At 59.4% G+C, this 23,800-nt stretch overlaps 1 protein-coding gene and 1 long non-coding RNA gene across 3 annotated transcripts in view; one reads left to right on the forward strand and one right to left on the reverse strand.

The window, feature by feature from the left end:
- LOC125625660 (sialic acid-binding Ig-like lectin 14) lies at positions 1-19,215 on the reverse strand. Of its 2 annotated transcripts, XM_075122935.1 has the most exons (12): positions 19,064-19,215; positions 9,801-9,962; positions 9,052-9,456; positions 8,595-8,915; positions 5,561-5,614; positions 4,172-4,435; positions 3,875-3,940; positions 3,479-3,745; positions 2,595-2,900; positions 2,365-2,458; positions 2,022-2,115; positions 1-956 (listed from the first exon to the last, which is right to left on the reverse strand). In XM_075122935.1, the coding sequence occupies exons 2-12, from the start codon at positions 9,934-9,936 to the stop codon at positions 765-767; spliced, it is 2,199 nt and encodes a 732-aa protein (XP_074979036.1). In that variant the 5' UTR covers positions 9,937-9,962; positions 19,064-19,215; the 3' UTR covers positions 1-764. The 2 variants fall into 2 exon arrangements, with proteins under 2 accessions (XP_074979036.1, XP_074979037.1); XM_075122936.1 differs by lacking the exon at positions 2,022-2,115 and having other exon boundaries at positions 798-956.
- Positions 19,166-23,800, forward strand: part of LOC142070022 (uncharacterized) — a 13,780-nt gene continuing 9,145 nt past the window's right edge. The window contains exons 1-2 of the long non-coding RNA XR_012665990.1: positions 19,166-19,241; positions 19,621-19,750. This is a non-coding gene — a long non-coding RNA (uncharacterized LOC142070022). The remainder of the gene's footprint in view (positions 19,242-19,620; positions 19,751-23,800) is intronic.

Raw genomic sequence — 23,800 nt, forward strand, 5'->3', positions numbered from 1 at the left:
TGACACATGAAAATCTATTTCAAGGAAGAGCTTGTAAAGTCGGAATTTTACAGTCGGATGCTTTTGGCTTTGGAGTGAACATGTTACCTTGAATAGAGCATCGTTATTAAGAATTTATAATCACATGGCACTGATTGACCTAGACAGAGATCAGGGCCCATTGTGCCAGGGGCTGCCCAGACACACAGTCCCTGCCCCGAGGGGTTTAGAACATAACGAGCCCAGGACACCATTATTATCCCAATTTTCAAAGTGAGGAAACTGAGGCCAGACAGATGCAGCAACTGGCCCAACCTCACCGAGAGCATTTTCAGTGGAGCAGGGATGAGAACCCAGGAAACTTGAGTACCAGGCCAGCACCTTAGATACAAGCCCGTCCCTCCACTCTTGCCAGCTGCTGCCCCTGAGATGGAAAATGCTCTCCATCTGTGAAACGACTTGGCGAGGGCTCAGGCCGGGTAGAAGAGAGATGCTGTATGGCTGAGAGATGAGCGGCTCTCTTTCCCCCTGGGGCAGTGGGGTTTGGGAGGGGGCAGGCTTTGGGACCCGGCTGCAGAGGACTCTGGGATACCTCCCCACAATGCAGCGCTCCAGCATCTCGAAGGCCTAGTTGACTCCGCCCTGAGTCCGGGCCGAAGCAGGGATTTGCACCCAGGTTTCCCACAGCCCTGGGCCGACCACTTGTCCCCTTCCCCCCTCACTGTGACACCCCCCCTCACAGGATGGGCCAGAGACGCCCAGCCTGGGCCCATGGCGCGAGGGGGCTATTTCAGCCGGAGCTCAGAATATTCCGTGGCGGGGGCTTCCGGAGGCTCCCCCCGTTTGCGCTGCAGCTTGGAGAAGTCGATGGAGGCGTAGTGCAGCTCCTCCGGCTCCCCGGGGCCTAGCGGGCCCTGAGCTGCTGCAGCCCCGTCCTGGACGCCTTTGGTCCGGCCGGCGGCTGGAGTGTTGTGATCCTGGGTGAGAAGCAAGGCAGAGACACCAGGCAGAGACTTGCATCCACCCTGCTGAGCTGATTGCATGGGCTGCCCCCGGCCTGGTTTCTCACCCTCCATGCAAATGCATTTCCTGCATCGGGCGTGCACTAGCCAGAGGCGGGGGGGATTGGGTGTGTTTCACACGCGCTGCATGCGTGAGCCGATCCCATGCCGGCACCAGCTCGGTTAATGCCTCCCCTATCTCACCCACACAGGCCACGCATTCGCAAGACGCACGGGGCGCGGAGGGGGAGGGTTGCTGCATTTCATGCACTGCACTTGCAGGATTTCATCCCATGCATCTCATTGCAACACAGGTTCAACGAATGTATTCACTGGATTTATGCAATGGGGATGCATGAACTGCGCCCATGCAGCTTGGGCAGCACGGGGTCCCTTAATCCACTGAGTGCATTCGCAAGACGCACGGGGTTCTGTGCATTTCACACATTGCGCGTGCCTGCACCGATCTCCTGCGTCTTGGGGCAGAGCCGGTTACGTTAATACGTTCCCTGCATTGCCTGCACCGGCCACGCATTTGATCCCAGGCATCTCGTGGTCGCAGAGCCCATGCTGATGCGTTCGTTGCTTTTTCTGAAAGGTGCAACAGACTCAGAACAGCCTGCACGCACCGTCCGATCACAAGCACCTGACACCGCAGCTGCAGAAATGCATTTCCTGCCCGGTTGGTGCATCCAGGAGATTGGCAGCATCCCAGCCCCAATCTAGTCCCATGCACGTTGTGAATTCACGTGAATGCATTCGCCGCATGTCCTCCCCTCTGAGCGAGACCCGAGGGATGAGGTGCCTTCTCTGCATGCAGGAGCCGACCCCATGCCGTTCGGGGGGCCCAGGCTGGTGGCAGGGGTGCATATCCTCCACCGAGCACGCATGGGGGGTTGGGTGCCCTGGTGAAAGCCTGACTTATAGTCCTGCATTCATTAAGGGGGTGGGAAACAGTAGGGGAGGGAAGAGGAGAAATGGAGGGGGGAAGAGACAGGAAGGGCAGGTGGGCTTGGTCCCCTGCTCCTCCCAGGTACATACCATGGGGATGGTGGTGACCTTATTGTAGATCAGGCTGGAGTCGTCGGCTGTGTGCTCAGCCTGGGTCCCGGGAGCCGGCTCCCGGCCCCGCAGCCTGTGGGAAGATGGATCAGGACGGACTCATGAGACCCGGGGCGGTGGGGGGGCGGGGGTGGCACACCAGTATGAGAGTCTAGAGGGCAGGGGACTGGGATAGGCCAGGGAGAGAGGTTGGTGGGTCGGGAGGGATCTCACTGGATGAGGGACTAAGGGGCTGGAATAGCCCTGGGGAGATGGCAGGGGATCTCAGTGGGATCTCGGGACGGGGGCAGCTGGGGGTCAGGGCAGGAGGCGTCAGACTCACTTGATCACACAGAGCCCGAGAAGGAAGATGCCGACAGCGACCCCCAGCCCACAGGCCACCCCGATGCCCAGCAGCTTGCCAGGCTCCTCCGCACCTGCAAAAACACACAGCACGGGGCACGGCTGGGAGAGAACCCAGGAGTCCTGGCTGCCAGCTCCCCTGCCTCCAACTCCCAGACCCCACCCTTCTTCCAGGGTGGGGGACAGAACCCAGGAGTCCGAGTGTCTCACCTCTCTGTGGGGGGCTGCGTTCAAAGTGCAGGGCGGCGTAGGTCCCGTGGGGGTTGGAGCCGAGGCAGAAGATCCGGGGGCCCCTGTCCCCGCTCCCCGTCCAGCTCAGGGTGCTGAAAACCTCGTCCCCCTGGGCCCACGAGCTGACGTGCAGGGCCCCCCGCGAGCCGTTCCCAGCCAGGGGCTCCCCGTCCACCTGCCACTGAAGCCGGGGCGGGGGGTGGGAGCGCAGGGAGCAGCTGCAGCTGACGCCGGGCCCCTGGCGCTGGCAGGACGTGTTCAGCCCGGTCCCCGGCCGGGGGCTGTCTGGGGAGCACAGGAGATAAAGGGAGAAATTAATAGTCAGAGAGAGAAACCCAGTGGCAGGGAGTCCCGTGGGTTAACCCTCCTAATACCCAGGGGCAGAGAGTCCCACTGATTAACCTACTAATATCCAGTGTCAGGGAGTCCCGTGGGTTAACCCTTCTAATATTCAGGGGCAGGGAGTTCCATAGATTAACCTGCTAAATATCCAGAGGCAGGGAGTCCCGCGGATTCTTCTGCACTGGGACGTCTCTTCAGCCAGCCCGTGGGTGCTGATCTGGCCCCATCCTCAGCGAGCTGCACATCACACCAACCCACCTGCTTCTCCACCTTCAGCCTCGGCACTCACGGCCCTTCTAGACGGCCCAGAGGTCTGTTCAAGCCTCAGCTGCCCCTCTTGGGGCTGCCCTCGAAGCAGCTAATTAACTATGGCGGGGGAGAGAGGGGGAAGGCGGTTTGCTCTGTCTCCGTTTAAAGGGGCCAGGGACCTGCGACACCAGCTAGAACTCAGTGGCGAGGAGTCCCACGGATTAACACTGCTACTCTCCAGTGTCAGCGTCCCAGGGCTTATCCCCACTCACACTCGACGAGCAGCTGGAACGTCCCCTGGGCAGAGCTCTCCTCGTTCCGGGCCCAGCACCCGTACAGCCCCCCGTCCTCGGCCGTCACGTTGGGCAGTTCCAGCTGCAGCTGATTCTCCCCCGTGGGGCGGGCGCCCTCGACGGCTCGGCCCCCCCTCACCCAGCCCAGCACAGCCGGGGGGTTGCTGGCGACGGAGCAGAGGAACCGCAGGGAGTCGCCCTCCCGGGCTGTGAGTTGTGAGCCGTTCCCCACCGGGGTGCCGGGATCTGGGAACAGGAATAACACAGAGCCACTCGCACCCTGAGCCAGCCAGGCCCTGCCTGGGGGCTGGATCGGGGCCAGCACCCCCTAGAGGGGGAAGGCCGCGTGCCCCTTGCCCTGCCCCCTAGCGATACCTTGGAACAGCTGGGGGTCGCTCCTGTTGGCTCTAGAGACGGTGATTTGCAGAGTCCTCTCTAGAGCTGAAATACCCACGGCAACGTATTAGATTGGAGAGCGCCCCCCACTGACCCTCTGCTCCGCTGCCCAGCACCCCCCACTGATCACCTGCCCCCCTGCAGCCCCGCGCCCCCCATGGATCCCCCGCCCACCCCCTGCACCACAGCCCCCCCTCCTGGCCACCCCCACCCCCTGCAGCCCAGCACCCCCCACTGGGGCCCCTCTGTCTCGCCCAGCACCCCCAAATGCCTTACACTGCACGTGCACACATAGGGCCCGGCTGGCCGACCCAAAGGGATTCTTCGCCCAGCACCGATACTCCCCAGCGTCCCCTCTGCTGAGATTCGGCAGCTCCAGGCGCCCGGCCCCTCCCTGGCCGGGGCTCAGGGACTCGTTCCCCTTGGCCCAGCTCAGGGTGGCCTCAGGTCTGCCCCCAGCCTCACAGTCCAGGCTCAGGGAGTCGCCCTCCTGGGTCTCCAGAGACACGACGTCGCCCTCAGCTCCCCAGGCATCTGGCACTGGAAGAGACGAGCAGGCGGGTTTGGTCCCCCCAGAGATTCCCCACTGTGACGAAGTGGGACTGTTCTTAATGTTTCCTCTGAATATTGTGGGGGTGCCTCAGTTTCCCCTATGTAGTTCTTAAGTATCTAGGGGGTGGGGTAAGGGTGTATGATCATTGCAGAGCCCTAGAGGGCAGGTGTGTGCAGGGGTCTGGACACAGAGAATGGCCGACACCCTGTTTCCTGGCACCTGATGGCCTGGGCCCTTCCCCCCTGCAAGGTGAGAGCTAAGGGGTTGGAGAACAAAGGAATTGGGTGACCTCCTGGCCCCGGGAAAGGGACAAAGCCCAGAGGAGGAGGGGCTGGAGGGAGTTTCAGTTTGGGGCTGGCTGGGACATGGAGTGAAGGGCAGACGTGGTTGTCTGGCTCACTGCCCCCCAAAATGGACCCGGCTGAGGGGTCCGGTTCTCTGCATCTACAAGCTCTGTTTTAGACCATGTTCCTGTCGTCTAATAAACCTTCTGTTTTCCTGGCTGGCTGAGAGTCACGTGTGACTGCGGAGTTGGGGGGCAGGACCCTCTGGCCCCCCCAGGACCCCGCCTGAGTGGACTCGCTGTGGGAAGCGCACGGAGGGGCAGAGGATGCTGAATGCTCCGAGGTCAGACCCAGGAAGGTGGAGCCGGGGCAGCTGTGTGTCCTGCAGACAGGCTGCTCCCCGAGAGGAGACATCCCCAGAGTCCTGCCTGGCTTCGTAGGGAGCAGGTCCAGAGCATCGCCCGGGGACGCCGAGACACCCACCAAGGAGCCAAGACGCAGAGTCACCACTGGGGTGGGGTGGGGGGTCTGGTTATACAGGGACCCCTCGCCCGGCGCTGAGACCTGGCCCCTCTGGGGTGGGCGCACAATCTCGGTGCCTTGCCATGGCAGCAGGTCTCCGTCACAGCGATCGGTCCCTAACCCATCTCCTGCCCGCTGCCCAGTGCCCCCTTAACGCCACCCCGGGCTCTAGAGAGAGGGAACCAGGCCTGCTCCCCCGACCATTGCCCCCCACAGCCCCGCGGTTCCTTGGGCTCTCCGGACCGCGGGCAGAGCGTGACTCGGAGGCGATCGCTGATCCCCGGGGCTTGCAGCGCAGCCTCTCACCGGGGCGTCCGTTCCTGGTCAGGGTCCCGGTGATGTTGGGAGGGCCGGGCAAGTCTGTAACACAAACCAGAGAGGGAGGATCAGGGGGGCTGGATATCACCGAGGGGGCGGGGGCGCTAGTGATCACTGAGCTTAGACAGGGACACTTGTGTGACCAAGTGGGACTGTTCTTAATGTTTCCCCTGAATAGTGTGGGGGTGCCTCAGTTTCCCCTAGGCAGTTCTTAAGTATCTAGGTGGTGGGGTAAGGGTGTATGATCCTTGCAGAGCCCTAGAGGGCAGGGGTGTGCAGGAGTCTGGACACAGACAATGGCCGACACCCTGTTTCCTGGCAACTGATGGCTTGGGCCCTTCCCCCCTGCAAGGTGAGAGCTAAAGGGTTGGAGAACAAAGGAATCAGGTGCCCTAAGGGAAAGGGACAAAGCCCAGAGGAGGAGGGGCTGGGGGAGTTTCAGTTTGGGGCTGGCTGGGACATGGAGTGAAGTGCAGATGTGGTTGTCTGGCTCACTGCCCCCAAAATGGACCCAGCTGAGGGGTCCTGTTCCCTGCACCTACAAGCTCTGTTTTAGACCATGTTCCTGTCGTCTAATAAACCTTCTGTTTTCCTGGCTGGCTGAGAGTCACGTCTGACTGCGGAGTTGGGGGGCAGGACCCTCTGGCTTCCCCAGGACCCCGCCTGGGCGGACTCGCTGTGGGAAGCGCACGGAGGGCAGAGGAGGCTGAATGCTCCGAGGTCAAACGCAGGAAGGTGGAGCCGGGGGAGCTGTGTGTCCTGCAGACAGGCTGCTCCCCGAGAGGAGACTTCCCCAGAGTCCTGCCTGGCTTCATGGGGAGCAGTTCCAGAGCATCGCCCGGGGACCCCGTGTCACCTCGCTGAGAGCTCAGCTGGGGGACGGGAAGGTCCCTGAAGTGACACAAGCTCCGTGGGCAGGGAAGGGAAGCGACAGACCCGACTGGGGGCGACCCAAGAGGCGCCGGACGTAACCCAGGGGCCGGGTTAGGGCCAGGGGGAGCCAGAACCAAGGGACCAAAACCGGTGGGTCAGAATTCAGCTTAATTGGCGGAGGCACTAACGAGGGGCCGGGCTGCTCCGGCCTGGGGACTGGAGCGAGCGTCACCATCTCGCTGCCACCGTCTGCCGGGCACCCGGGTGTTCAGCGTCCTGCTCCCCAAACGTGTCCTCCCGAGGGCGGGACAGAGCCGGGGGTCTAAATAACCCCGGTCTCGCCCCCACGAGGGTCGTCAGACACCCCCCTTGTGGGTCCTTTGCCTTCTCCGCTCGGTTCGTCTCTCCCCAGCCCTCTCCTTTGGCCCCCGGCCAGGCCTGGGTATTTTGAAAGCAACACCCGGAGGAGCCGGACGCTGGTGCCCTCTGGCCAGGCCTGGCAGGGTCCGTCCATGCTGCCCTCAAAGCCCCGCGGCGCCGAGGCCCAGAGCCTGGGTCCGTTGGGTCGGGCTCGCGGGGCTCGGGCTGCGGGTCTGTGATTGCAGCGCGGACGTATCCTCCGAGGCCTGTGTAGACGTTCGGGGTCGGGCTGGGGCCTGGGCTCAGACACGGGGCAGGGCGGGGGGCGAGTTTCCTTCCAAATCTCCCTCCGGCTGATGGGAACAAGGGCCGTCCTTACAGTGACGCCCGATTTGGTCCTTGTGACCAAGTGGGACTGTTCTTAATGTTTCCTCTGAATAGTGTGGGGGTGCCTCAGTTTCCCCTAGGCAGTTCTTAAGTATCTAGGGGGTGGAGTAAGGGTGTCTGATCATTGCAGAGCCCTAGAGGGCAGGTGTGTGCAGGAGTCTGGACACAGAGAATGGCCGACACCCTGTTTCCTGGTAACTGATGGCCTGGGCCCTTCCCCCCCTGCAAGGTGAGAGCTGAAGGGTTGGAGAACAAAGGAATCAGGTGACCACCTGGCCCGGGAAAGGAACAAAGCCCAGAGGAGGAGGGGCTGGAGGGGGTTTTCAGTTTGGGGCTGGCTGGGACATGGAGTGAAGTGCAGACGTGGTTGTCTGGCTCACTGCCCCCCAAAATGGACCCAGCTGAGGGGTCCCGTTCTCTGCACCTGCAAGCTCTGTTTTAGACCATGTTCCTGTCGTCTAATAAACCTTCTGTTTTACTGGCTGGCTGAGAGTCACGTCTGACTGCGAAGTTGGGGTGCAGGACCCTCTGGCTTCCCCAGGAGCCCCGCCTGAGCGGACTCGCTGTGGGAAGCGCACGGAGGGGCAGAGGATGCTGAATGCTCCGAGGTCAGACCCAGGAAGGTGGAAGCTGTGTGAGCTGCGTGTCCTGAAGACAGGCTGCTCACAGAAAGGCGACTGCCCCAGAGTCCTGACTGGCTTCATGGGGAGCAGTTCCAGAGCATCGCCCAGGGACTCTGTGACAGTCCTTCACCTCCCAAAGGTGGCTGCTGATTTGCCCTCTGCTCTGGATCTGCAGCGCAGGGGTCACGGGCCAGTTAATGGGGGTTTGCTCTCAGGTAGGGCGGGCCGAGGTCTCTGGGCACGGACCCTGGAGCGTGTTTAGTGCCGGACAGCGACTGGGTCCCGTTAACACTCTGCCCCATAGAGAGCATCCTCCGATCCCGGCAGAAAGGGGACGGGGTGGAGGAGACGTGGTGGGACAGCCCGGGTGGATCTCGGGGGGAACTGGGGTGTCTGGTGTGAGGGGGGGAATCCCAGCAAGGGGGGACTGGAATAGTGGGTAGATCCCAGCATAGAAGGATTCTGGGGGCAGGGCAGGTCGGGGGTAGAGAGGATCCCAGAGGAGAAGGGCCTGAGGACGGGGCATGTGGATGGGAGGAGGAAGCCATAGCCAACGTGGCAGGAAGGCGTGAAAATCCCAAGAGAGAAGGGGCTGCATGGTGTGGGGGAGAAGGGGTCTGGAGTAGAATTGGCTGAAGGTGCATGGTGGGGGGTGGGGATCCCAGCACAGGGCTGAGATGGGGGAGGGGCTGGAGGGCAGGGCTGGGGAGCCCAGGAGGGTGGGGATGCCAGCAGGGGGGGCTGGGGCCCAGCATGGAGGGGCTGGGGGGGTCACTCACAGCCGACGTGTAGCCGGACGGTTCTGCGGGTGGAAGGTCCCCATGGTGGGCGGTAGGTAATTCTGCAGACGAGCTCTTTGCCGTGGTCCCCCGGGGCGGGTGTGAAGCGCAGCGTGGAGCTGCGGGCCCAGGTGCCGTTCGCCAGCAGGGCTGAGTCGTCCCGGGCTGTGTTGCTGAACGGCCCCGTCCAGGTGACTCGGGGAGGGGGCCCGGAGCAGCGCCCGGGGGCCGTGCAGGTCACAGTCACCGGCTCCCCGGCCAGCAGCGTCCCTGGCAGCCCCCGCGCCGGCGAGATCTGGATCTCTGGCTCCTCCGTCAGCCCTGAGACACGGGGAGAGGGGAGAGAATCACTGGGGGACACGGGGCCTTTCCCCCCAGGGGGCGCCGGCCCCGATCCGGCCCCAGGCCAGGGACTGGCTCAGGGGGGCTGAGGAGCGGTGACTGCGGCTGCTCTTACCTGGAACAGAGATCGCGAGCGTAGGGTGAGCACGATACAGATTGGGGCGGTAACTGTATTTAAAGTTTTCTTTCTCAACCCTAAGGAAATATCTCCCTGCATCCGTCCGTCGGGCATCGCTGATTTGCAGGGAGCAGTCGCCACGTGCCAGATCCCCCACCAGCCGGAACCGGCCCTGGGTCTCTTGAGACACGCTCTCGCTGAGGTCACTGCTGGCCACGGGCGGATCCTGGCCCGCAATTGCGGGCTCCTTGTACCAGTGTCCGTAGAGCCGGGCCCGGGGATTGTCGGTGTCGTACGAGGCTGGGTACGCGAAGGTGCAGGGGACGAGAACGCAGAGACCCATCTGCACCGACACCGACTGTGGCAGCCCCAGGGAATAACCAGACTCCAGGGACAGGGACCCTGCAGGGGACGGAGAGGGATCGAAGTGGGAGCCACAGAGAGCAGAGACCAACCCTGAGCTCCCCCGACACCTCTGCCGGTGCCCTCACTCCCGACCTGCAGCCCCCTGCGAGCCCAGCCCTGGGTCCTCAACCAAACTTCACTCCATTTAGTTTCCATCCCTACCTACGTCGAGCCCCCTGCCCGCTCCCTGTCGCTCGGTGCCCCCTCGCACCGCACGAGGGCATCGGGCTCCCCTCCCCCTCTGGCCAGTCTCCCTTCCGTGGCCTGGGACAGGCCTGGCCCTGCGTAGCGCGGGTTCTGCCCTTCCCCCTGCACTGGGGCTGCAGGGGCTGCTTACTTACCCCTCCAGAGCAGGGCGAGGATCAGGACCCTCAGCGTGGCCGCAGGGGGGGCAGGACCCCCTTCTCTCCAGGGGGGGCCCTGAGCCGGGAGCTCCCATTCTCCGGCATCCTGCTGTGGAAGCAGGGCTCTGCCCATGGCTGGGGTGTCCAGCTGGGATAGACCTAGAGACAGACGGGGAGGGTGGGGTGTGTGAGAGCAGAAGCTGTTTACAGGGGGAAAGATCTGCCTTGGGGACCATCAGTGCTGCTGGGCTCTGCAGAGGGCTGATCTGGGGCTACTGACAGCACAGTGACCCCTCCAAATCCCCAAATCAGGAGACGGTCCCGAGAGATCGTGGGCTAAAAAAATCCTTCAATTAGCGAAAAAGCTAATATCACATTGCCTCTATATAAATCCATGGTACGCCCACAGCTTGAATGCTGCGTGCAGTTCTGGTGGTCCCATCTCAAATTGGAATTGGAAAAAGTTCAGAAAAGGGCAACGAAAATGATGCGGGGTGTGGAACAGCTTCCAGATGAGGAGAGATTAATGAGAGTGGGACTCTAAAGCTTGGAAAAGAGATGACTAAGGGGGGATATGATCGAGGTCTGTAAAATCATGACAGGTGTGGAGATAGTAAATCAGGAAGTGTTCTTCATTCCTTCCCATAACACAGGAACTAGAAGTCCCCAAATGAAATGAATAGGCAGCAGGTTTAAAACGAACAAAAGGAAGTATTTCTTCACACAACACACAGTCAACCTGTGGAACTCCTTGCGAGAGGACGTTGTGAAGGCCAAAACTATAACATGGTTCAAAAAAGAACTGGATAAATTAATGGAGGATAGGTTGTTACCTAGCAGCTCTGTGTTCTTGGGGAAGCATGGCACTGTACCCAGTCTGTCTGTCTCACGAAGACCGTGCCCCCCCCCCCCCCAGCCTCTGCTTGAACCAAATCTACACCAGAAGAATGACTTACGAAAATCAATGAAAAGGCAGTGGGAGACACACCTAAACGCCTGGGATAAGGATGACAGAATTAAGGCAACTCCCCTAGCCTCATTTGCATCGAAGATGGGACAAGGAGGCGTCTCCATTCGCAGACAGAATGGAGAACAGAGATTCCAAGGCAAGAACCGCAGGGAACTCTGGGGCCAGAAAAGCAGGGAAGCACTGCATGATGGGGGATCTCTGCTCCAGATGTTAATGAACCCACGCCTGCACACCCCCAGCTCATTAGTTATCAGACCAATTTGAGTAATAAATCCTTTATTGGGATCCAAAATAATGAAGCCGCCTGACTGCATTGTGAGCTCCCTCCAAGGAACACCACCCAGAGCCAGGAATGATCAGCTCCCATGGTCTAGCCTGATCAAAACAGCTTTGGTATTCTCCCTTGAACCATTGTTGTTTCTCTAGAAAATCCCCGACCCACGCTCAAGTAAGTGTTCTGATGCCTGGATCCAAAATCTGCATCACTTCCATTGGGACTTCATCTTCTCCTGATTGATCATGCTGAGAGCTCTGCCTGTCTCCAGCACTCCAGACCCTCAGCTACCACCAACACCTGGGTCCCCCGATCGATTCCAGCTTCACGGAGTGGTGAGAACCCAGCTCTCGCTCTCTCTCTCTCGAGGTGTAGCCTTCTGACCCTGACTTGTGTGATCAGTTAGAGTGTTGTAAACCTGAGTTTAATAATCAAATTTGAGTTGGATTTAATAGTATCACTGTTTTGTTTGTTTGGCTTCCCTGTGGTTATGACCTGGCAATAGAATTGTAGAATCATAGAATATCAGGGTTGGAAGGGACGTCAGGAGGTATCTAGTCCAACCCCCTGCTCAAAGCAGGACCAATCCCCAACTAAATCATCCCAGCCAGGGCTTTGTCAAGCCTGACCTTAAAAATATCTAAGGAAGGAGATTCCACCACTTCCCTAGGTAACGCATTCCAGTGTTTCACCACCCTCCTAGTGAAAAAGTTTTTCCTAATATCCAACCTAAACCTCCCCCGCTGCAACTTGAGACCATTACTCCTTGTTCTGTCCTCTTCTACCACTGAGAACAGTCTAGATCCATCCTCTTTGGAACCCCCTTTCAGGGAGTTGAAAGCAGCTATCAAATCCCCCCTCATTCTTCTCTTCCGCAGACTAAACAATCCCAGTTCCCTCAGCCTCTTCTCATAAGGCATGTGTCACAGTCCCCTAATCATTTTTGTTGCCCTCCGCTGGAGTCTTTCCAATTTTTCCACCTCCTTCTTGTAGTGTGGGGCCCAAAACTGGACACAGATGAGGCCTCACCAATGTCGAATAGAGGGGAACGATCACGTCCCTCGATCTGCTGGTAATGCCCCTTGTGACGATGTGACGCAGCAGGGAGGGGGGAGTGTTGACCTGGGAATGTGCCCTGGGGATGGTAGATCTGAGAGCCTGTAACCTGAGCCAGGAGGGGGAGGAGGAGGTATCACCTCTGCCCAGGAATGTGAAGACAAGCTGCAGGAGAGAGCCTGGGGGGAAGGGGGGGCGGGGTGGTTAGTTTCCGTTTGGGGCTGGGTGGAGGAACACAGGGAACCCCAGGGCTGGGGTCTAAGCTCCCTGCTCCCCCAGAAGGACTTGACTGAGGAGTCCTGGGTGTACCCACAAACTCTGTTTTGGACTGTGTTCCTGATGTACAATAAACCTTCTGTTTTACTGGCCGGCTGAGAGTCTCAGTGAATCCCTGGAAGAGGGGTGCAGGGCCTGGCCTCCCCCACACTCCGTGACAACTGGTGGTAGCGGTGGGATGTCCTGCACCCCGTGAACGGCGCTTCCTGCAGTAAGTGACTGGGGGACAGTAAAACGAAGGGGGATTGACGGGGACTGGGCGTGCTGAAGATTCAGAGAGAGACGGTTTCAGGGGCCGGTTAACTCCTGGGAATGTGTGACCAGAGAGAAGGACTTTTGCAGTAACAGGGTCCCCCGGGGGATTGCAGCGAGCGGTCCCAGGGGCGGAGGAGTCTGCAGCTCGACCCTGGCAAGGGGGTGGTGACCTCAAGAAGGACTGGCACACTAGGGGCTTTTCCTGGAAACCATAGAAAGCTGCCCGGCCTGCGAGTGGCCAGCAGGGAGATGTACGCTAAACGCCTGAAGAGTGACCTGGTGGAGCTGTGTAGTCCACTGCGCACTGGGAGGTCCACCAAGGAACAACTGATTGCCCAGTTGGAGGAGAGGGATCGCTTGGATGACCTGATCCCTGTCCCGGAGGGAAGCCGCCCGGCAGACGCAGCGTGGGCCCTGGGGCCTGACCGGGTTGGGAGGGGTCAGACTGCTGCCGAGGACATCCCGAGACCCTTCCTACCTAGGCCTGGGGAAGGGGTTGGGGGAAGCCCAGCGAATACCGAGGGCACCCTGACCCCGGCAGCCAGCAGGGGATCCTCCCGGCGGAGCTCCCCATCCCTGGAGCGGATGCGGCTGGAATGGGAGAGGGAGATGAAAATGAGGGAGCTGGAGGATCATGAAAAACAACGTCAACATGAGGAGAAACAATGTCAACATGAGGAGAAACAACGTCAACATGAGCAGGAGGAGAAGGAGAAACAACGTCAACATGAGCAGGAGGAGAAGGAGAGGGAGCGTCAGGAGAAGGAGAGGGAGCGTCAGGAGAAGGAGAAACAAAGACAGCATGAACTGGAGCTGGCCAGGCTGAGGAGCAGTGGGACCCCGGCTGTGGTGAGTGAGGGGGACCCAAGACTGCAAGGAGCTTTGATAAGTGCTTCCTGGCCCAGCGGAAGGAGGGGGAGGACATAGATAGCTTCCTGACGGCCTTTGAGAATGCCTGCAAGCTGCACAGGGTTGACCCTGCAGACAGGCTCCAGTTTCTCACCCCCTTACTGGACCCCAAAGCCGTGAACGTGTACAGCCGGATGACAGGGGCGGAGGCAGGGGACTACGAACTGTTCAAACAGGCCCTGCTCCGTGAGTTTGGGCTGACCCCCGAGATGTACCGGAGAAGGTTCCGGAGTCAGTGTAAAACGCCTGAGGTCACCTACCTACAACTGGTCAACCGGATGTAGGGATATGCCCGCAAGTGGACAGCTGGGGCCCAAGCTAAAGAGGACCTGCTTGACCTAATCGTACTGGAGCAGCTGTATGAACAGTGCCCTTCCGACCTGAGGCTGTGGTTGGTGGACAAAAAGCTCGAGAACCCCCAGCACGCAGGGCAGCTGGCCGACGAGTTTGTGAACAGTCGGTCAGGGGGTAGCCGGGAGGAGTCCCAAAAGAACAGGCCCCCCCCCGATGCAGAGAGAGAGTCACCAGGGGGCCTCCTAGCGGGGAAATAGGGAGAACCCCCTCCAAAGGGGAGCGCCTGGCATCGGGCCCCTCCGACCCGCTCGAGGAGACCAACGTGACCTGAGCTGCTATCACTGTGGCCAGAGAGGCCACATACGGTCCCAGTGCCCTGGGCTCAGGGACAAACTGAGCAGACCCAACCTACCCAGGGTTAACTGGGTAGGGACTCAGCTGGACGAGGGGCAGACGACCCCGGCAAGGGGGGCTACCAGTTTACCACCTGCTCAGGAGGGAAGAGTACCCCAGGCCAGCTCCGCCAGAGGGCTGGAGGCTCTGGACTCAGGGTGCTCGGTTTACAGGGTGGGCGCGGGGCTGTCCCTCCGGAGAGAGTGCCTTGTTCCCCTGGAGGTGGATGGGAGGAAGGTCAATGGACACTGGGATACGGGCGCGGAGGTGACGCTGGTCCGGCCCGAGGTGGTGGCCCCAGATCAGGTGGTGCCCAACACCTACCTGACCCTGACAAGGGTGGGCGGGACCCCATTTAAGGTGCCCGTGGCAAGGGTACACCTGAAATGGGGGGCCAAAGAGGGCCCCAAGGATGTGGAGGTACACCACCATTTGCCCACTAAAGTTTTGATGGGGGGAGACCTAGAGGACTGGCCAAGCAAGCCCCAGACCGCCCTGGTTGTGACCCGTAGCCAGAGCCGGCGAGGGGCACTGCACCCTGATCTTGGGGAGGGTACCGCACCGGAGGCGCAGGACACTACCCTGGTGGGAAGGGAGGGCCGAGGGGCACGGCTCAGAGAGGCTGAGGCCTCAGACCTGGCCACTTGAGGTGGAACCGGTCCCCATCCCTTCCCCAGCCGCTGAGTTCCAGGCCGAGTTGAGGAAAGATCCCTCCTTGCGGAAGCTCAGGGACCTGGCCGACCTCGGTGTGGTACGGACCATGAGGAGAGGTTGCCAGGAGAGGTTCCTGTGGGAGAAGGGGTTCCTGTACCGAGAATGGGCTCCCACAAAGGAAGTAGAGTCCTGTGGGATCAGGAGGCAGCTGGGGGTCCCCCAGAAGTATCGCCGCAGGCTCCTGTACCTGGCCCATGACATCCCCCTCGCAGGGCACCAGGGAATCCGGCGCACCCGGCAGAGGTTGCTACAGAACTTTTACTGGCCCGGGGTCTTTACCACGGTCCGGCAGTATTGCCGATCCTGTGACCCCTGTCAGAGGGTGGGGAAGGCCCGGGACAAGGGGAGAGCGGCTTTGAGATCTTTGCCCATCATAGAGGAGCCTTTCCAGAAGGTGGCCATGGACATCGTGGGGCCTCTCAGCAAGACGACCCGGTCGGGGAAGAAATACATTCTGGTGGTGGTAGATTTTGCCACCCGCTACCCCGAGGCAGTGCCCTTAGCTTCCATTGAAGCCGACACTGTGGCCGACGCTCCTGACCATTTTCAGCCGAGTGGGGTTCCCCAAGGAAGTCTTGACAGACCAAGGCTCCAACTTCATGTCGGCCCTGCTCCGGTGCTTGTGGGAGAAATGTGGGGTCCGGCACGACTGGGCCTCAGCTTATAACCCCCAGTCCAACGGGCTGGTGGAGAGGTTTAACGGGACGCTAAAGATGATGCTGAAAACCTTTATGAACCAGCACCCGCAGGATTGGGACAAGTACTTACCTCACCTGCTGTTCGCGTACAGGGAGGTGCCCCAGGAGTCTACTGGATTTTTGCCTTTCGAACTGTTATATGGAAGGAGGGTGAGGGGCCCCTGGACCTGATGAGAGATGAGTGGGAGGGGAAGGTGTGACGAAGTGGGACTGTTCTTAATGTTTCCTCTGAATAGTGTGGGGGTGCCTCAGTTTCCCCTAGGCAGTTCTTAAGTATCTAGGGGGTGGGGTAAGGGTGTATGATCATTGCAGAGCCCTAGAGGGCAGGTGTGTGCAGGAGTCTGGACACAGAGAATGGCCGACACCCTGTTTCCTGGCAACTGATGGCCTGGGCCCTTCCCCCCTGCAAGGTGAGAGCTAAAGGGTTGGAGAACAAAGGAATCAGGTGACCACCTGGCCCGGGAAAGGAACAAAGCCCAGAGGAGGAGGGGCTGGAGGGGGTTTTCAGTTTGGGGCTGGCTGGGACATGGAGTGAAGTGCAGACGTGGTTGTCTGGCTCACTGCCCCCCAGAATGGACCCAGCTGAGGGGTCCCGTTCTCTGCACCTGCAAGCTCTGTTTTAGACCATGTTCCTGTCGTCTAATAAACCTTCTGTTTTACTGGCTGGCTGAGAGTCACGTCTGACTGCGAAGTTGGGGTGCAGGACCCTCTGGCTTCCCCAGGAGCACCGCCTGAGTGGACTCGCTGTGGGAAGCGCACGGAGGGGCAGAGGATGCTGAATGCTCCGAGGTCAGACCCAGGAAGGTGGAAGCTGTGTGAGCTGTGTGTCCTGAAGACAGGCTGCTCACAGAAAGGCGACTGCCCCAGAGTCCTGACTGGCTTCATGGGGAGCAGTTCCAGAGCATCGCACCCGCCGATAAGATGCTCCCCCTTCCGAGTCACAGGGAAAACTGCTCAGGACCTGGAAAGAGAGGTCCGGGACATGCTGGCTTTCGGGGTGATCCAGCCATCTGGCAGCCCTTGGGCCTCGCCGGTGGTGCTGGTCCCCAAAAAGGACGGGTCGGTCCGGTTCTGTGTGGACTATCAGAAGCTCAATGCCATCACGGTATCTGATGCCTACCCCATGCCCAGGCCGGATGAGCTCCTAGACAAGCTGGGAGGAGCTCGGTACCTCACCACCATGGACCTTGCAAAGGGCTACTGGCAAGTGCCGCTGGATGCAGATGCCCGGCTGAAATCGGCCTTTATCACCCCTCTGGGGCTCTATGAGTTCCTGACCCTGCCTTTCGGCCTCAAGGGAGCGCCGGCCACCTTCCAGCGCCTGGTGGACCAGCTCCTGAGGGGGATGGAGAGTTTTGCCGTGGCGTATATTGATGACATCTGTGTCTTTAGCCAGACCTGGGAGGACCACGTGTCCCAGGTTAGACAAGTGCTGGACCGACTCCAGGGGGCTGGGTTGACCGTAAAAGTGGAGAAGTGCAAGGTGGGGATGGCTGAAGTATCTTACCTGGGCCATCGGGTGGGGGGTGGCTGCCTAAAGCCGGAACCAGCCAAGGTGGAGGTAATCGGAGACTGGCCCGCTCCCCATACCAAAAAGCAGGTCCAGCCTTTATTGGGATGGCAGGATACTACCGAAGATTTGTGCCCCACTTTAGCGCCATAGCCACCCCCATCACTGAGCTATGCAAGAAGGGGAAGCCAGACAAGGTGGTCTGGACCGAGCAGTGCCAGGAGGCTTTCCGGGCGCTGAAGGAGGCTCTGGTCCGTGGCCCAGTTCTGGCAAACCCAGACTTTGACAAGCCCTTTGTGGTGTTCACCGACGCCTCAGACTCGGGACTGGGGGCGGTGTTAATGCAGGAGGATGAAAAGGGGGAGAGACACCCCATCGTGTACCTGAGCAAGAAGTTGCTACCCCGGGAGCAACACTACGCGGCCATCGAGAAGGAGTGCCTGGCCATGGTGTGGGCCCTCAAGAAACTAGAGCCCTATCTCTTCGGGCGGCACTTCACCGTGTACACCGACCACTCGCCCCTGACCTGGCTGCACCAGATGAAAGGAGCCAACGCCAAGCTCCTGAGATGGAGCCTGCTCCTGCAGGATTACGACATGGACGTGGTCCACGTGGAGGGAAGTGCCAACCTGATAGCGGATGCGCTGTCCCGGAGAGGGGGCCCCGAACTTCCCCAGGTCACTGGTCAGAGTGACCCCGCTCCGTTCAGTCTCGAAGGGGGGAGAGATGTGAGGATGGGACGCAGCAGGGTGGGGGGAGTGTTGACCTGGGAATGTGCCCTGGGGATGGGAGACCTGAGAGCCTGTCACCTGAGCCAGGAGGGGGAAGGGGAGGTGACACCTCTGACCAGGAATGTGAAGACAGGCTGCGGAAGAGAGCCTGGGGGGGGGGGGGGGTTGTTTCCGTTTGGGGCTGGGGGGAGGAACACAGGGAACCCCAGGGTTGGGGTCTAAGCTCCCTGCTCCCCCAGAAGGACTTGACTGAGGGGTGCTGGGTGTACCCACAAGCTCCGTTTTGGACTGTGTTCCTGTTGTCCAATAAACCTTCTGTTTTACTGGCTGACTGAGAGTCTCAGTGAATCCCAGGAAGAGGGGTGCAGGGCCTGGACTCCCCCACACTCTGTGACAGGAGCCCAGGGCTGGGATAAGAAGGGGCTGCGGGTCGGGATTGAGGGGCACCCCAGTCTCCACAGACCATCCAGCTCCCTCCCGCACCCTAGTTCCACTCACCCCTAGACCTGCAGAGGGGGGCCCAGGCCTGGCTCTCCCACCCTGCAGCCCGGGTTCCTCACGCTTTGTGACTTGGAGCCCGGGGAAGCGGCATGCATAGGAATGTGAAAGCAGAAGTCAGTGGGGACAGGGATGAAGGGGAGATGATGTCTCAGAAACCCCAGCATCAGCATCCTGCCGACTTCCTCTCCCTCTGGCTGGGGCTGCCTGTGGCTTCCTTGCAACAGAGGCAGGCTGCATCTTGCTTGTGGGGCTTGAAATAGAACCCAGGAGTCCGGGTCTCTGAGCCCTGCTAATCCCCACTCTCCTCCCAGAGCTGGGACACAACCCAGGAGTCGTGACTCCCTGCCTCCACCCCCCACTCTAACCCACTGGACCCAGCTCCCCTCCCAGAGCCAGGGACAGAACCCGGGAGTCGTGGCTCTGAGACCCTCTACACCCCACTCTCCTCCCCGAGCCGTGGATGGAACCCAGGAGTCCTGGCTCTCAGCCGCCCTGATCTGACCACTAGAGCTCACTCCCCTCCCAGAGCAAGGGGTAGAACCCAGGAGTCCTGACTACCTGCCCCCCGTCTCAGCCCTATCCCTTTATTACTGTGTTTTCCAGTCGCGCAATAATATTTGAACGCTAGCAGCTCACACCTCTTATCGTATTGAACATGCTGCAGACACTAATCACTCACCCCGAGCTGAGATGTGTCCGCGTCTGGGGTGGAGCGGCTGGGAACAGCGCACTGGAACCGCAGATGCCCAGTTAGGACGGCTAGCGAATCCCAACTCCAATGGGAAGAGCCGGGTGCGTGCAGAGACCTGCCTGGCAGGGAGCGAGTGCGAGTGTCAGGACGAGGGCTGGGGCGAGAGGTGAGATTTCAAGACAGGAAGGGGAAGTCAGTGTGTGTATCTGGCCCTCGCATGTCTTGCACAAGCTGGTTCCAGTGGCCGGAGATCTCGGGGCCACCGACAGAAGAGGGAGATTGTCACAGATACAGGCCAGCTCCTCCTGGCAGCCGGCTTCCGGCCCCACCGTGGGGGGATTGGCTCGGGGTGGGAGGAATGGGGCATGGGGCCTTTCCCCTCTCGGGAGCGCTGGATGTGATCTGCTGCAGGGTGGGGAACTGGCTGGCTCTGTGGGGTGGGAATGGGACCCGGGGTCCTTCCCCTCTAGTGTCTCTCAGCAGGGGAGAAGCCAGCAGATCGGAGCTGGTCCATTGAGCGCAGATGTTTGTTTTCTGTCTCTCAGGTCCTCAAACGCCCGTTTGAGGTCACTGAGTCTGGGGATTCCCTTGTGATGGGACCCGGGTCATCGGCTGGATCAGGAGAGGCAGCTGGATTCCACGGCCCGCCACAGACTCCGTCCTTCGACTTAAGAGGTGAGATGCAGCTGAATCTGGCCTGGGTCCTGGGGGCTGTATACACAGGGACCTCTCCCCAGCGCTGAGATGTGGCTGCCTCTGGGGTGGGGCTCGGGGGCTGTTTATACAAGGACTCCTTGCCCAGTGTTGAGATACACAAGGGTTTGGGGGAAACCTATAACTAAAAGAAACACAGCACCCCCTAGGGGCATTGGGACCAGCCCCAACGGCCAGGCCCTCGCGAGTCTCCCACCCCAGCCCTGCTCTGCCCCAGGCCAGCGGCACGTCAGCTCTGCCCCCCTGCGTGTGGGCACCGGCGGCTGTGCTGGGAAGCTGGTCGCTGAGCGGATCTTGCACAACAGGAAGTTTCCAGTCGGTGAGTTTGCTCCACCTCCGGCTGGTCGGCCCCAGTTCGGGGCTGAGTGAGAGGCACTGAGAGCAGGTGAGAGGGTCCCATTGAACAGTGGGGCGCAGCTGCTTGGACATAGGTCCCCAGCTAGTGGGGGAAGGAGAGAGCCCGGGGCAGATTCCTGCTGGGACTGTGGCTGCCAGGTCTAGTGGGTTAGAAGTCGCTGCGCTGGATCCATGCGGATCAGGGCAGACCCCTGGTCGCTGGGGTGAGCTCCGGGGCAGGAACCCCGGGGTCTGGGCCGGCCCCGAGTTTGGTGTGTTACATTCTGCCTCTGGTTAATCCCCGTTTGGTTTCTGACTCTTTTTAATGAGCTGCCCGGAGGTTTCCCTCCGTTGCTGTTTAATAGATGCCCCTGTCACGGGGTCCCTGGGCGATGCTCTGGAACTGCTCCCTACGAAGCCGGTCAGGACTCTGGGGATTTCGCCTTTCTGAGAGCAGCCTGTCTGCAGGACACACAGCTCACCCAGCTTCCACCTTCCTGGGTCTGACCTCGGAGCATTCAGCATCCTCTGCCCCTCCGTGCGCTTCCCAGAGCGAGTCCCCCCAGGCGGGGTCCTGGGGAAGCCAGAGGGTCCTGCCCCCCAACTCCGCAGTCAGACGTGACTCTCAGCCAGCCAGGAAAACAGAGGTTTATTAAACGACAGGAACATGGTCTAAAACAGAGCTTGTAGGTGCAGAGAACGGGACCTCTCGGCTGGGTCCATTTTGGGGGGCAGTGAGCCAGACAACCACGTCTGCACTTCACTCCATGTTCCAGCCAGCCCCAAACTGAAACTCCCTCCAGGCCCCCCTCCTCTGGGCTTTGTTCCTTTCCTGGGCCAGGAGGTCACCTGATTCCTTTGTTCTCCAACCCTTTAGCTCTCACCTTGCAGGGGGGATGGGCCCAGGCCATCAGTTGCCAGGAAACAGGGTGTCGGCCATTCTCTGTGTCCAGACCCCTGCACACCTGCCCTGTAGGGCTCTGCAATGATCATACACCCTTATCCCACCACCTAGATACTTAAGAACTGCATAGGGGAAACTGAGGCACCCCCACAATATTCGGAGGAAACATTAAGAACAGTCCCACTTCGTCACATCTCTCCCCCCTTTGAGATCGAACTGAACGGGGTCACTTTACCCGGTGACCTGGGGAAGTTCGAAGCCACCAACGTTCCCATGGATGCCCCAGCATCTCTCCCATTCCTTGGTAGGAGTTACACCAGGCCCTTCCAGTTTCACGCCCTCCCTTAGGTCGGGGGTGGTCGATAGCACTCGCAGGCCGCATGTGGGAAGGTTTCTGCGGCCCTGTCACGGAGTCCCTGGGCGATGCTCTGGAACTGCTCCCCATGAAGCCAGTCAGGACTCTGGGGCAGTCGCCTTTCTGTGAGCAGCCTGTCTTCAGGACACGCAGCTCACACAGGTTCCACCTTCCTGGGTCTGACCTCGGAGCATTCAGCATCCTCTGCCTCTCCGTGCGCTTTCCCCCAGCGAGTCCGCTCAGGCGGGGCTCCTGGGGAAGCCAGAGGGTCCTGCACCCCAACTTCGCAGTCAGACGTGACTCTCAGCCAGCCAGTAAAACAGAAGGTTTATTAGACGACAGGAACATGGTCTAAAACAGAGCTTGCAGGTGCAGAGAACGGGACCCCTCAGCTGGGTCCATTCTGGGGGGCAGTGAGCCAGACAACCACGTCTGCACTTCACTCCATGTCCCAGCCAGCCCCAAACTGAAAACCCCCTCCAGCCCCTCCTCCTCTGGGCTTTGTTCCTTTCCCGGGCCAGGTGGTCACCTGATTCCTTTGTTCTCCAACCCTTCAGCTCTCACCTTGCAGGGGGGAAGGGCCCAGGCCATCAGTTGCCAGGAAACAGGGTGTTGGCCATTCTCTGTGTCCAGACTCCTGCACACACCTGCCCTCTAGGGCTCTGCAATGATCATACACACTTACCCCACCCCCTAGATACTTAAGAACTGCCTAGGGGAAACTGAGGCACCCCCACACTATTCAGAGGAAACATTAAGAACAGTCCCACTTCGTCACAGGCCCGTGCCCTTTGGCCACCCCAAAACCCCAGGGGGTCAAACTGGGATTGGGTCTTCTCCCCAACAAGCTGGCCAAACACAGCCACTTGGTTATAGGACTGTTTAACTTTCTTAACAGCTTTCACTTCATCTGAGACCTTCTCAAAGCTCTCCACACTGGATCTTTCAACAGGACAGTCAGTGGATCCATTTACAACAGAAAATTTCTGGCTGTTAGGAACTGAAACTTTCTTGATGAAATCACTTTCACACCCTTCAGTTGCAGTAAACTGCTTGCAAAGGCTCCATGAGGATTCCTTTCCCTAGGGCTTTTCTATGCAACAATTCACCCCTCCCAGAAATTCTGCCCTTACCCTCTTTCCCTAAGGCTTGCTCTAGAGGAACACTTTCCTGAGCAACAACAGACTCTTTCTGGGTCTCCCTTACATCCAGAATCACCTCTGGCCCATCAGGCAGATTCCTCCACAATCCCCTTTCAGGCAAACTCACAGACTTCCTAGATAAAAGGTTAGAAGCATTCTCCTTCCCTTTGCCACACACAAGTTCAGGAATCTTTTCCTTCTTGCGACAGGTTTCCACACCCTCAGTAGGTAACACAATCACACACCTTCATGCTCTCCTTGTGCCCTGGCTAGGATCTCACCCTGATTAGACAGAGTTGCTCCACCCTTTCCAACAAGAAAAGGAGTACTTGTGGCACCTTAGAGACTAACCAATTTATTTGAGCATGAGCTTTCGTGAGCTACAGCTCACTTCATCAGATGTTTACCGTGGAAACTGCAGCAGACTTTATATACACACAGAGAATATGAAACAATACCTCCTCCCACCCCACTGTCCTGCTGGTAATAGCTTATCTATAAGTGGGGTGGGAGGAGGTATTGTTTCATATTCTCTGTGTGTATATAAAGTCTGCTGCAGTTTCCACGGTATACATCTGATGAAGTGAGCTGTAGCTCACGAAAGCTCATGCTCAAATAAATTGGTTAGTCTCTAAGGTGCCACAAGTCCTCCTTTTCTTTTTGCGAATACAGACTAACACGGCTGTTCCTCTGAAACCTTTCCAACAACACACTAGCAACAGGCAAAATACAAGCACCAGAATTGTCTGGTCTCTGGGATTTTACATAGACCCTAACTGGATGCGACCTAGTTACAGGGCCATTCTCCCGAGCAGACACAAACTTAGGACCCTTCCCTTCCTGGGCTTTAGCTGAATCCAGAACCAACTCTGAGACAACTGCACGACCCTCAACCATCACAGGCTGCAAGGCCCCTTCTGTCTGCTCCACAGACAAGAAGAGCCGGACACACTTTCTCCTTTCCCAGACACCCAGCTTGGGATCCCTTTCCCCTTGTCCCAGCACACAGGGCTGGTCACAGACAACTGCTTGGAGATCGGGGTAGCTCCCTCCCTATGCAAGTCCATACCCCTGACAGACACGGGCACGTTTCCTTCACTGTCCCAATTCTCCACCCAGCTAACAGATAAGGTCCAGGGACACTCATCTTCCACTCTCCTCGCCTTCCCGCCCTGCTGACTAGACACAGCCATCAGCTCACAAGGCTGCCTCGGCTCATCCAAACTTTCCTTACCAAGCACCTGGCCACTCCCCACAGATCCCCTGACCTGCCT

Source organism: Caretta caretta, chromosome 24 (assembly GCF_965140235.1).
Source record: "Caretta caretta isolate rCarCar2 chromosome 24, rCarCar1.hap1, whole genome shotgun sequence".
In the NCBI taxonomy this organism is placed as follows: Eukaryota; Metazoa; Chordata; order Testudines; family Cheloniidae; genus Caretta; species Caretta caretta.

Excerpts from the sequence above, each read along its gene's own strand:
- LOC125625660 (XM_075122935.1), bottom strand. The coding sequence starts at position 9,936 with ATGGGCAGAGCCCTGCTTCCACAGCAGGATGCCGGAGAATGGGAGCTC. Across the intron at positions 5,615-8,594 it reads CGTCCGGCTACACGTCGGCT|ACTTGCCCGGCCCTCCCAAC; the intron begins GTGAGTGACCCC and ends TTTGTGTTACAG. Across the intron at positions 4,436-5,560 it reads GACCAGGAACGGACGCCCCG|TGCCAGATGCCTGGGGAGCT; the intron begins GTGAGAGGCTGC and ends CGTCTCTTCCAG.